The sequence below is a fragment of the Peromyscus eremicus genome, chromosome 3 (assembly GCF_949786415.1).
Source record: "Peromyscus eremicus chromosome 3, PerEre_H2_v1, whole genome shotgun sequence".
Taxonomy (NCBI): domain Eukaryota; kingdom Metazoa; phylum Chordata; class Mammalia; order Rodentia; family Cricetidae; genus Peromyscus; species Peromyscus eremicus.
Window position 1 is genome coordinate 66,036,077 of NC_081418.1, and position 13,914 is coordinate 66,049,990.

The 13,914-nt window shown below is 37.4% G+C and overlaps 1 protein-coding gene across 5 annotated transcripts in view; it reads left to right on the forward strand.

The window, feature by feature from the left end:
* Pals2 (protein associated with LIN7 2, MAGUK p55 family member) overlaps positions 1-13,914 on the forward strand; it is a 112,495-nt gene that overhangs the window by 81,567 nt on the left and 17,014 nt on the right. For all 5 annotated transcript variants that reach the window (XM_059257827.1, XM_059257828.1, XM_059257831.1 and 2 more), the window contains one exon: positions 13,622-13,753. In XM_059257827.1, the coding sequence (XP_059113810.1) occupies positions 13,622-13,753 (132 nt within the window). The remainder of the gene's footprint in view (positions 1-13,621; positions 13,754-13,914) is intronic.

Sequence of the window (13,914 nt, forward strand, 5' to 3'; positions counted from 1 at the left end):
ATGAATAAATGAACAGGAGAGTGTGCTAATGATAGAGATTATTTTGATCTCTTGTAATGGCTGCTCTTGTAATGGTCATGACATAATCCTAGTACTTGGGAGGCTGAAAACAGAAGGACCCCAAGTTTGAAACATAACCTGAGATACATACTGAGATCCTCAAAAGAGAAGATAGATAGCATTCTGGTTTTGAACTATTCTTTAGAAAAATAGGATATACTACTTAATCATGATTTTCTTTTACATATAAATTAGACTTCTGAAAATAGTGAGCTTTGTATGAAATAAAGGTAGATGTCTGTTTTAGTTCTATTTCTTTTACTTAGATAAAATACCCAATAAAAAGCAAATTAGTGGAAAAGAGGAGTTATTTCAATGTATAATTCAATCATTGTAGGGAAGTCGAAGCAGGAACTTTCAAACAGCTAGTCTCATCATATCCACAGTCAAGAGCAGAGATAAATGAATACACACATGCTGGCCTGCATCTTTGTTTGTGCTCAGCTCTATTTTTCCATTACTACACAGCCCAGGACCTCCTGCCTAGGGAATGTTGCCACCCACAGTAGACTGGGTCTTTTCACATCAATTAACTTAAGACAGTCTCCCACAAGCATGCCTACAGTCCAATCCAGTATAGATAGTTTCTAATTGAGACTTTTTCCTGTTGATTGTAGGTGTGTCAAGTTGTCAGTTAAAACTAACCATAATAGCTTACTTTACAAAACAATCATGGGGGGGGGAGGACACTAGAACTTAAACTATCCCTGTTCTTCTCAGGCTACTATTTTCCCCCATTTGCATATTTCTATTTGTGATAAAATGAGACCTATTTGAACTTGAATGTGTAGGAATAATAATAATAACAAAATAATAATGATAAATAAATATGATAAAATAATTTATGGAGACTTAATAAAATAATAAGTAAATAATAACATGATAATTTATTATTTTATTACATATTAATTATAATGGGAAGATAATAGTTTATTGGGTGGTCCCAACCAAAAGTCTTATAATGAAGTCACCCATGTGTATTAGTTACTTTCTCATTCTGTAACAGGATACCTAACAAAAGCACCTGAAGGAAGAAAGGGTTTGTTGTGGTTCACAGTTTGACAGAGCAGTTCATGTGCTGGGAAGATGACGGCAGCAGGAGCTTAAGGCAGTGGTCACCTTGTGTCCAGTCAGGAAGCAGATGGAGGGGAATGCTGGGGTTCAGTCACCTTTTCCTTTTTGATTCAGTCCAGGACCCAAGCCCCTGGAATAATGCCATTCACATGTACTGTAGATCTTTTCTACCCAGTTAAACCTTTCTAGAAATGTCTTCACAGATACTCCTAGAGTGTGTTTCCATGGTGTTTCTCAGTCCTGTCTAGTTGTTGATGATCATACTGTGTATATAATGGACTTTACAGGCAAACAGCTCTTTGTTTCCTGTGTAAATTTTGTATTTGATGAACTGAATAGCTGACTTCAGTGTATGGATATTTAGCTTTAAGCATAAATTTTCCCCATCTTTTGATTTCTAGGGTTTATCTAGTCTTTAGAACTAGGGAAGAGGATTCAAGTGTGAAGTGGGGAGAATCGGTCATATGAGCCCATGCAACAGCCTTGGCATATCCTACTATGAAAAAGAGCCTCCACCTATACTCAAATTGGATTTCCCTCTCTCTCTCTCTTTTTCTTTCTTTCTTAAGTGAACAGGAAATCATTATGTTGAAACAGTGAATATAAACCAAGACTGTCCTGGACAAACCTTGGGTATCTAAGAGATGCTGTGTATACGGAAGGGCATTTGCCCTTACAACTGACTCTCTCACTATTGTACTAGCTCCCACCTCCACCCATCCCCCAGCTACTGTGTTCCTTTCTGCAGTCCCAGTTACCCATGGTCAACAAAAGTCTAAAAATACTAAGTGGAAAATTCCTGAAATGACTCAAACTTTAAAATGAGCATCATTCTGAGCAGTGTGAGGAACTTGCTGTTCATGCATAGTTCCACCCAGAACCTGAATCATCCCTTTGTTCAGAGTATTGTATATAGTACCTCCCACTAGTAGCTTTCTTAGCAGAAGACATATGCTGATGTATCAGTGTTTGAATTCAAGTAACTCCTGCTATGTGTCTCAACCTTAAAGCATAAGGGCTGGCATAAGGGCTGACCCATTGATGAAGTTAGTACCTTACAGTGCACCCACCTCTCAGTGATTGGATCCGCGTCGAGGTCCAAGAATTCAACACGTGAGATATGCCAATTCAAAAAGCCTTGGAGTACTTCCTATAAGTGTAGTAATAGCAACTTTTAATCTAGCAAGAAAACAAAAAGATTTCTATGCTGAAGTTGCTAAGGTCTGTGATAACAACAGATCTTCTGTCCATGAAATTGTGAAGAAAAAGAAATATGCTAGTTGACTGTCTTGCCTAAAGCAGTAAGTTATGGCCACAGTGCATGTTCAGTGCATAGTTAACAGTAAGTTATCATGTCAGTACTTCCTTAGGTTTAGACATCCATTGCACGTGTTGGAATGTGTCTTCCATGGAGAAGTGGGGAATCCTGGGCTTTGGAGCTTATTGCGGTTCTTCTGTCGATTGTTGTGACAAGCAGAGGGAAAACAAGCTCTCAAGCCAGGGTGGTATTTTTTTCTTAAAGCATGGCAATAGATCCTCTTTGTCCAAAACACTTGAGGTGCTGGCTTGTAGTCCAAACTCTTCTATGAGACATGTGATGTATATTTTTACAGTGTAAGAACCAGGGTAAGCTAGAAGTTGTAGCTAGTTTGGAAGTTCTTCAACTTATATATGACTTAGGTTTCTGGAAGGTATAAATAATTCCGCTTATAAAGCCTGTGTTAACTTTTGCCTGTATGATAAATGGCATGGAGAGCTATATGTTTTGGCTCTTGATTTTAGAAAGTTCAGTCCAGAGATACTTGGCTACATTCCTAGGCTGTTGAGGCAGAACGTGATTGTGGCAAGGCATGGCAAAGCAACATTGCTTACTATGGTAGGGCTTAAAACAGAAATAGGAAGGGGCAAGGGCAAAGGATGTCCTTCAGAGACATTCTTCCCATTGACCTATTTCCTCCACACAGGCTTCACTTCCTAATTGCCCATTCAGTGTGAATTTCTCAGTGGATTTGAACCATTGATGAAGTTAGTACCTTATAGTCCACCCACCTCTCAGTGATTGGATCCGCCATTGGGATCCAAGAATTCAACATGTGAGATTTTTAGGAAATTTTCTAAATAAATCATAACAAGGACAAATTGATAACAATCCTCTTTTACATAACCTTTATGACCAGCATGACCTGGTCACCAAGAGTATTATAGGCAAATAAATTACAGCTTTATTTCATTCAACAAAGTAATAGCAAATTGAAGTTAATTTTCTGTAAAAAAAAAAAAAAAAAAAAAAAAAAAGATGAAGTTTGTCCAAGTTGAATTTATTGAAAGTATGCTAGTATAGGTTCTTATCAGAAAATCTACATATTAACTAATTAAGAAGAATAACCTCAATAGAGATGTGATTAAATTTAACTCAGATTCATGTCTCTTTTGTAAGTACTAATAAAGTAGGAAGAGGAAGGTCCTAACAGTTGGACATTTGACTTCTATATAAAATGAGGACATGACCACTCCAAGGTATGGTTAAAAGGAAGGTTTTTATTGTAGATATGAGGGAGAGTACAGCCAGAGGCATTTGGGAGCTTACAGAGCAGGAAGAGAAAGTAGTAGACAGAACATGGCCAGCAGAATGGACTGGGCCATGATAGGAGATGAGGAGGAGAGTGAGAAGGAAGAGAACAGCGGTAAACAAAAGAGAGGAGACCAAGAAGGTACATGGCTGATGTGGAGGGTTATATAGGAATGAGAAGCTTGGGGAAGAAAGACCAAGAGCCGGAGAAGTGTAAGATAGGGGCAAGGTGAGAAGAGCTGAGAGGAGCCAGGGGTGCTGAGTGAGCTTTGGTATGCTGAAAGGCACCGTGATAGCCATTTGTCCTGCGTTTCTTTTGGACCTGACGGCTTTTAACATCAGAAGCAGGACTCTTACTTAGCTAGTCTGCCTGACATCTCAAGATAACCAACTCTAGTCCCCCGTCAGGTCTCATTTCCACCAGAGTGAAAGAGCCCATCATAAATCAAAGGAACTCATCGTATCATACACAGTTGTGCATTAGTGAAAGAAGTGTCCTCCAGTGATTCTGCTAGTGCAAATACTAAAGCTCTGGTTTCCTACAGACGTTGGGAATAAGCAGTATCTGATGCTAAAGTGTCATTTGTTTGCAAACCAAGGAAGAGCAGTCCACCCACATTCAGACATCTCTGGCAACACACACCCTTCACCATTCTCAGCTGACAGAAGTGTCACCCAGGATTAACCCAGCTTGGCACTGACAAACTGCAGGCCCCTGGCGGATGATGATAGAAAAGCACAGCCTGCTGGAGGAGGAGGGTGATCTTGTTCAGAATTTTGATGAAGCTTGAGACAATGAAGCAGACTGAACTGACTCAGTATCAAGAATAAAATAGCAATGATTTGACTGCTTTAAAAAAAAACTTTTATTGGAATAGAATGAAACATAAATCCTTAATATTTTAATTTCAGGATGCTTGGACACTGAAACTTTCAGTTAATTGTTGCTTATATTCAATTATTTGTTTGCTGTTGATTAATTCAGAGAAGCCAGAAAGTAAAGTCTAAAGTAAAGATAAACAAAACTTTTGCCTCAGTGACGTTTAAAAAAAAAAGAGAGAAAGCTGTCACTAACTTTACTCCTTGTCACTGTTTCCTTGAGGATTTAATAAGCATGGTGTGACAAAAATACAGAGACAAAGGGACTGCAAAGGAAGAAATAAAACTATAACTTTACAATTAATATAATTTTATGCTTGGAACCCTCACCCCCATGAAACTTCAAATCTAGAAATAATAGAGTTTGGCAAAGTAGTTAAAAATCAGATTAAGCCAGGCGGTGGTGGCGCATGCCTTTAATCCCAGCACTCGGGAGGCAGGGGCAGGCAGATCTCTCTGAGTTTGAGGCCGGCCTGGTCTACAGAGCGAGATCAGGACAGGCACCAAAACTACACAGAGAAACCCTGTCTCAAAAAAAAAAAAAAAATCAGATTAGTGTACAATAGGTTTTTTTTAATTGGTTTGTTTGTTTTGTCATATCAAGCAACTAAAAACATAACTAAGATATGATTTACAGTAGAATCACCTTAATGCCTGGAAATAAATCTAACTAAATAGTTCAAGTATTTCACACAAAATAATATGAAGATGTTCTAAATAAATAGAATATTATGGAAATGTCCATTTTCTTCACATTGACTTACAGATTCAAAGGTCTGTGAATCAAAAGTCCAGCAAGGTTTTCATGGTCTTGATGAGATTAATAGCCAGAGCACTCTTGAGGCAGAAAAGCAGGAATAGGGACATTTTAGTTCTTCCCCTGCTGCTGTCATCAAATACCCTGACTAAGCAGCCTTAAGGGAGAGAGGATTTACTCTGGCTCCCAGTTCAAGGGTAAAGTCCATCATGGTGCAAAGGTGGGAAAGGAGACAAAGCGGGAAGCAGCTGGTCACACCGAATCCACAGTCAGGAACCAGGGAGCAGTAACAACTTACCCCAGCTTCTTTCTACTTATTTCTACAATCCAGGATTCCAGCCCAGAAAATGGTGCCACCCACTGTAGGTGGTTCTTTCTAGATTAAGCTAATCAAGATAATCCCCCACTGCCATAACTAGGGACATATCTCCCAGGTAATTCTAGATTTTATTTTCTTGAAGATTGGAATTAACCATCACAACTATTAATGTACAAGGTTTACATATTACGGTGTTGGCATAGGAATGGATAGCATGGTCAGAGAGAACTCAGAAAGAGGCTTGAGCATATATATTACGTTGGCATAACAAAATAGGAAAATTGATTATTCATAAAGATAAAATCTAAAATTATGTCATTGTTTCACATCACATACAAAGTCAAATTAAGTAAAAAACAGACCCTTGGTCACCGAAAATCACAGTGGGAGATGCTCTCTTATACAGTTCAGTTAGAAAAATTTGTACATGAATCTACAATATGTTGCCTTCATTACTGGTAGAATACAGTTGGCATAGCACATTGATGGGAAGGATGTTTAGTAATGTCTCTTAAAGTTGAATGTTCATGTGTTCTAAAACTCGGTCACTTCCTAGAATAATTCTTACATATGTATAGTCGGAAATTCGTTAATGAACATATAAATGCTAAAACATTATGTGCATATATTATGGTATTTTTATTTAAAATGATTACATATTTCTTTAATTTACATAGATGGAATTAAAGCTGTGTCCAGAAGGAAAAACAGGGAGTTGAATGCAAGATCTAAAGTAAAGATTGTCTTGGTTGGGGAAGCCAGGAGAATGGGTTGAACTAAAATGAGAGCAGGAGGACCAGGTTTCTAGCTTATGTTTGGGGTGGCAAGATTATGCTTCTTTATTATGTAATTTACTAACTAAGTAGATGAGCTTATGTAACTCAAGTGTAAGTTAAAGAGTATACAGTTTCATAACCTGGAGCATTCCTCTGCACCTGTGCCACCATTGACACAGTTGTGATAGTAAATTCACCTGTCACCTGAGTTCCCTGAGATGCTTTGTACCCTTTCCTCCTCCTTCCTCCCTCCCTCCCTCACTCCAGGTGACAGCTGGTCTGCATTCTGTCAGTGTGATTTACTTTGCAGTCCCATATTTTCATATGAGTAAATCATCTCATACTTCTTTGGATTTTAGCTTTTTAATGTATCTTTATTCATTGAGGATTCTATATGCGCATATAGTGTATTTTGATTATATTCACTCCGGTACTGCTCCCCGTAACCCCTCCCAGAGCCACCTCTCACTCTCACCTGACTTTGTGTCCTCCATTTATTCATGGTGTGGGGCCTGGACTCTGCCTCTCTTGCTTCAGCTGTCAAAGGCTCCCCAGACTCAGACAGAGGCTCATGAGGCTCTCCCCCTCAGTGCTGGGAATGGTGACTGGCTTGACCTTGTACAGGTCTTGTACAGGCAGGCACAGCTGCTGGGAGTTCCTGACTGCAGCAGTCTGCTCATGTCCATAAGAGCTGTTTCACTCTGGTCCTCTCTGACCTCTGGCCCTTAAAGTCTTTCTACCTCCTTCATACTTGGTCCCTGAGCCTTACAGGGAAGGGGTATAATAAAGATGTCCCATTGTTGCTGAGCACTCCATAGACACTTAATCTTTGCTCTTTGATTAGTTGTGAGCTTCTCTTTTCACCACGGTGCACCGCACTAAGAAACTTACCGGACTCAGTCTGAGAGCTGCACTAATCTGTGGTGGTAGAGATCTGACTTTCTTAGGCAGTTTGATACTATTACCTATGCTCCTTTAGCATATGAGCTCCCAGACTGTATACTAAGTGTGTTAACTCAGACCCAAGAATGACAGGAGGTTCGTGTTCTCACTCATAGGAATCCTAGAGTCAGAGTTTTGAATTGTGTGTCTAACTTGAAGGTCCTATAGAATCTAGGAATCTAGAAATGAATTTCAGTTTTTACCTGGGTTCTTTCAGCATAAATTTGCATGATTTATCCTTTTTGCTTACTTGTATTGATAGTTCATACCTGTTTATTGATCTGGTATTTCATTGCATGGACATACCAGTTTGTTTATGTATAAATTGATGAACATTTTTGTTATTACCAGTTTGGGGCTATTACAGAATAGCTAGGGACTGTAAATAGCTAGGGGTTGAGAGAGTTGGTCATATGGTAGGCATATGTTAAAATTCTATAAATACCTAGGGGTTGAGAGAGTTGGTCATATGGTAGGCATATGTTGAAATTCTATAAATACCTAGGGGTTGAGAGAGTTGGTCATACGGTAGGCATATGTTGAAATTCTATAAATAGCTAGGGGTTGAGAGAGTTGGTCATATGGTAGACATATGTTGAAATTCTATAAATAGCTAGGGGTTGAGAGAGTTGGTCATATGGTAGGCATATGTTGAAATTCTATAAATACCTAGGGTTGAGAGAGTTGGTCATATGATAGGCATATGTTGAAATTCTATAAATACCTAGGGGTTGAGAGAGTTGGTCATACGGTAGGCATATGTTGAAATTCTATAAATACCTAGGGGTTGAGAGAGTTGGTCATATGGTAGACATATGTTGAAATTCTATAAATAGCTAGGGGTTGAGAGAGTTGGTCATATGGTAGGCATATGTTGAAATTCTATAAATACCTAGGGTTGAGAGAGTTGGTCATATGATAGGCATATGTTGAAATTCTATAAATAGCTAGGGGTTGAGAGAGTTGGTCATATGGTAGACATATGTTGAAATTCTATAAATAGCTAGGGGTTGGGAGAGTTGGTCATATGGTAGACATATGTTGAAATTCTATAAATAGCTAGGGGTTGAGAGAGTTGGTCATATGGTAGGCATATGTTGAAATTCTATAAATAGCTAGGGGTTGAGAGAGTTGGTCATATGGTAGGCATATGTTGAAATTCTATAAATACCTAGGGTTGAGAGAGTTAATCATATGATAGGCATATGTTGAAATTCTATAAATGCCTAGGGGTTGAGAGAGTTGGTCATATGATAGGCATATGTTGAAATTCTATAAATACCTAGGGGTTGAGAGAGTTGGTCATATGATAGGCATATGTTGAAATTCTATAAATACCTAGGGGTTGAGAGAGTTGGTCATATGGTAGGCATATGTTGAAATTCTATAAATTCCTAGAGATTGAGAGAGTTGGTCATATGGTAGGCATATGTTGAAATTCTATAAATGCCTAGGGGTTGAGAGAGTTGGTCATATGATAGGCATATGTTGAAATTCTATAAATAGCTAGGGGTTGAGAGAGTTGGTCATATGGTAGGCATATGTTGAAATTCTATAAATAGCTAGGGGTTGAGAGAGTTGGTCATATGATAGGCATATGTTGAAATTCTATAAATACCTAGGGTTGAGAGAGTTGGTCATATGGTAGGCATATGTTGAAATTCTATAAATACCTAGGGTTGAGAGAGTTGATCATATGATAGGCATATGTTGAAATTCTATAAATACCTAGGGTTGAGAGAGTTGGTCATATGATAGGCATATGTTGAAATTCTATAAATAGCTAGGGGTTGAGAGAGTTGGTCATATGGTAGGCATATGTTGAAATTCTAGGGAAACAAAAACTTGAGGAATGATTGTAACAGTTTACAGTCCCAGCAGCATTGCATGAGTTTCTTCTACTCGGTTTCTTTGCTATATTTGGTGTGATCATTCTTTAGTCAGTATAATAAGCATATAGTAGTAGCTAATTGTAATTTTAGTTTGCGTATCACTGCTGATAAATAAGATTGAATTTTTTATGTGCTTCTTTTCCATGCTTTTGTCCACTTCAGTGAAGTCTTCATGTCTTTGTCTGTTTTATGTTGTTCTCTTGTTTGGTTTTGGCATTCTTTAGTATTCTGGTGTGCTGGCTAGTTTTATGTCACCTTGACACAGCTAAAGTCATCTAAGAAGAGGGAACCCCAATTGAGAAAAATGCCTCCAGAGATCAGGCTTTAGGCAGGCAAGCCTGTAGGGCATTTTCTTAATGATTGATTTGGGGTAGGAGGCAACCCATTGTAGGTGGGGTTACCCATGAGCCAGTACTCCTGAGTTCTATAAGAAATGGGTGGAACAAGCCAGTAAGCAGCACCTTTTTGTGGCTTCTGCATCAGCTTCTGCCTCCAGGTTCCCACCTGGTCTGAGTTCATGCCTTGACTTCCCTCAGTGGACTGTGATTCAGGGTATTTAAGCCATTTAATAAACCCTTTCTTCCCCAAGTTGCTTGATTATATTTCATCACAGTAATATTAACTCTAAGATACCTACAGACAAATGTTTCATCACAATTGTAGTTTGCAGAGACTTTCATCCAGTTTTCAAACTTGTGATTATTCTTTCTTAGCCCCATGAGTGCTGGGATTATAGTCATAGACCATCATGCCCAGCTCTGGGATCAAGTCCTGTTTATATGCACTGTGGTCTACTGAACAATTTGAATTCCTCCAATAATTTCTTGAAAATAAGAATATAATATGTAAAATTTAGGTGTTAATTTTACTGGTCTTGTTGAGACAGGTTCTAACTCTGTAGCCCAGGCTGGCCTTGGAATTGTGGGTAATCCTTTTACCGTAACATCCAAAGTATTAGGATTATAGGCACAAATTACCACAATTGGTTGTACAAAGTACTGTTTACTAATTGTTTCATATTTGCCATTTCTGTTTTTGTTTTGTTTTGGGTTTGTTTGTTTGTTAATTTGTTTTTGCAAGATCGAGGGAGGTTGACATGGTTAGTCGGTTGGTTTCATTTTTGAGACACATTGTCATGTAGTCCAAGCTGACCTCCCATCCTCTTGGTACTTAAGGATGACTTTGAACTGATCCTTTTGTTACTTCCCAAGTGCTGGGATTATAGTGCACACCACTACTTCTGGGTGTTCTGGACTATTCTTAATTGACTTTTCTCCCTGTTCCAGGTTATTTGTTCCTAGTTCTTTGCATACCTGCTCATGTTTGCTTTGTTGTTGTTAAATTTAAACTTATGGGGATTTTGAGAATTTAATATATGAAAACTGTATTTTACATTATGTTTACCCTTCTTTGTTCCACAACTATCTCCTGTATCCATCCTTCTCTACACCCTCTTAAATACATGATCTCCTCTTCTGTAATCATTATTGTTAAGCAACACATACAACTTACTGAGCCCATTTGGTGTAGCTTTTATGTACATGTATTTAGAACTGACCATTTGGGATTCCATAGCACATCAGAGGCTCTTGTCGTTGGAGATGACTGGATGTCTCCCTCTCAGCAGCCATTGATTGTCTGTAGCTTTTTGTATAGAGGTGGAACCTTGAAATTTCCCCTCATCATTGGCATGTGGACTGGTATATTATCATTCTGTAGGTCTTTTTTAGACAACTCATCATTGCCACAGAGTGCTTCTAATCTTTTGCTATAATGAATAGTTCAGTAGTTACTAGTATTGTATGTAAGTCACTTCACATGTTTCTGAGTAATATAATGGCTGAATCCATTCCCAGAAGTAGATTACTAGGTCAGAGGGTTTATGTGTTTGTAATCTTGATAATTATTGCCAAATTGTCCTTCCAAGAGGTTGACGCATTCTTCCATAAGCCCATTAGGAAAATCCCTATTGGTCCATAGTCTTATCTGCAGAATGTCAAATATTTGAATTTCTACTAGTTAATAAGAAGAAAGTGTTATCCTAATAGAGTTTTAATTTTTGTTTCTATTCTGAATAGTTTGAGCATCTGTGCTTCAAAGCTATTTGTACTTCACTTTCTCTACTGTCGATTTTAAATTGTTGGTTATTCAATTTTTCCTTTGATGGTGAGAGTACAGAACTGAAATATTTTCTTAAGTGTTGTTTAATAACTTAAGAATGATCAGTTAGCATTCATAAACTGTTAGTGCAGTTCATAGAATACAATAAGTCAGCTCTTTAATGGTTTTAAAGATTTTATAAAACTCCTAGATCAAAGGCTAGGATAATTGTTTTTTCAGAAGTAAAACCACATTAATCTGAGTTTTGGAGCTTGAGGGTAATGTTGCAAAAACAGTTTAATAAGCCAAAAAATTGTGCCTTTTGGTAATCCTTTTACATCTGAGTTGGATATTGGCATCTCTGAATAGGGGAAATAAATGTTTTAAATTTGGAAAATGCTTGTAACTTCACAGAGTATTATTCCACAACCAAGAATGATAAACACCCTCGCTTAGGTGACATGAGGTTTTCATTCAGTGGGCCTTTCTCCAGAAGTAAGAAATATACTGCTATTTTTATGGCTTCTCACACGGTCCCTTCTCTGCCTCTTGTCAGTGCCTGCTACTGTTTGCTGATGTCATTCCTACTTCTCTGTAGGTACTATATCCGTGGACAGTTAATTAGGGAGGAAGTGGCTTTACCAAATGAGTGAAGTAATAAAACGAGCCAGGAGCTTACTTATATTTTGTTAAGTTATAAGTTAAAAGTCTGGCTTTGTTTATGCAATTGAAAAAATATATTTTTAGAGTTACACCAGTATGGAGAGGCATCCAGCCCACGTCCGTCAGGTATGATATCATGTGAGAACATTCTCTGGTATTCCTGTTGTTCTGTCTTAGCAGTTAACTAAATTTACCCTGATTAAACTTTATCATCCTGAGTTGTTCATTGCCAGAGCCTTGAGCTGCATGCCAGACTCATTAGCCACCTGTCACGGCTTAGCAATCTTAATATTGTTTGCATGCTTGCTTCTTAGATACTTCTAAAATTATATATCAGGAAAAAGTGCCTTCCTGGTTTGTTTAAGCATTGATTTTCAGGCTTTGCAAAGTTGTTGCAGATGGTCTAGAGCTTTCTATCAAGATCACATGTACCCAAAAGTTTAAAAATATCTTCCTATGCATCTTTCACACTGGGTGGTTTTTTAAGCATACTAATAATACAGTGTATGTACTTGTACTATTTGAATATTTTGTTTCTAGTTGTAGAAGTATGATAAACATAGAAAAGTAACATTGTTAGTTTGACTAATTGTATGCATTTCTGCTTATTAGAGTTTTTCTGCTGATTAATGCTAAGGCTTTTCTGTAGAAGATAAAATTTGAATTTCTATAAATATGTATGAAGCATGTCTATTTTAAGAAAACCGTTGATCTAAACTTTCCATCAAATATTAAAAATGATTAATTAGAATTCAAATTAAATAAGCAGTATGTTGGAAGCAGTGGAGATCTTAAGTAAATGGTATACTTTTATTAGTAAAACAAATTTAAGAGAAATGTGTATGTTTGAATTTAAATTGGAAAATAGTTAAGACATTTCTAGTATTTGTCTCATAAGTAATTTAATCTTAATTTAAATTTAAACATATAAATCATTGTAAGATGATTTCAAGAAAGTATTTTCCTTGTTAGTTTTGGCCAGTGTAACTGATTAAAATACTACTAGAAGTAAAGTTGAGTTTTTCATTTTTTTAAGGTTACCGAATATATTTCAGGTCTCACTTCAAGATGACCTGTGTTATTTAATTTAGACTTCAAGGTGTTTGTACAATCTCAGTCCTGATAGGTCAGAAATACGTGCCTTAAACTAAGTGCACCCATTATTTCAGGGTTTTAACTGCAAAATGACATTTACTTAAGTTAAAACTTATACAGAGTTTCTTGGGAAATCAAGTGAAAAGATGGGAAAGAGGATGGAATGGAGTGGTTGTCCTACTTGTTGATGTAAGAATAGATTGTAAGGGTGGTAGAGCACTCACCTACTCACATGCGAAGCCCAGAGTTTAAACCCCAGCATCACAAAAAAGAAATAGGAGTTATTAAAACACATAAAATTTTGTTGTAGCATACATGTTAAATTTTCTATAATACCAAATCATATTAATATTCTAATCAATTGTTTTTTATTTAGGAGAATAAGTTTTTTATCTGAAATACTTAGTGTCTGTTACAATTAAATCACAGTGGTTTGGTTTCACTATCCAGTGCTTATGTTACACATACAAGCTTTTTCACTGTGCTGTGTTTTAGGTATTTGTCAAGTGTCATTTTGATTATAATCCATTCAATGATAACCTGATACCCTGCAAAGAAGCGGGACTGAAGTTTTCCAAAGGAGAAATTCTTCAGATTGTAAACAGAGAAGACCCAAATTGGTGGCAGGTTAGTTTGATTCTCAAAAAATCCCTCAACTGCTTTTTTTGTTTTTCATCTTTGATCCAGCCAGTATCTAAAGTTTGGGAAGCATTTGTTCTCATGATTTTTCCTGCATAAACAGCTCCTGCTCTATGTCTGTTAGCTTTTGGACAGAAGACCTAATTGAG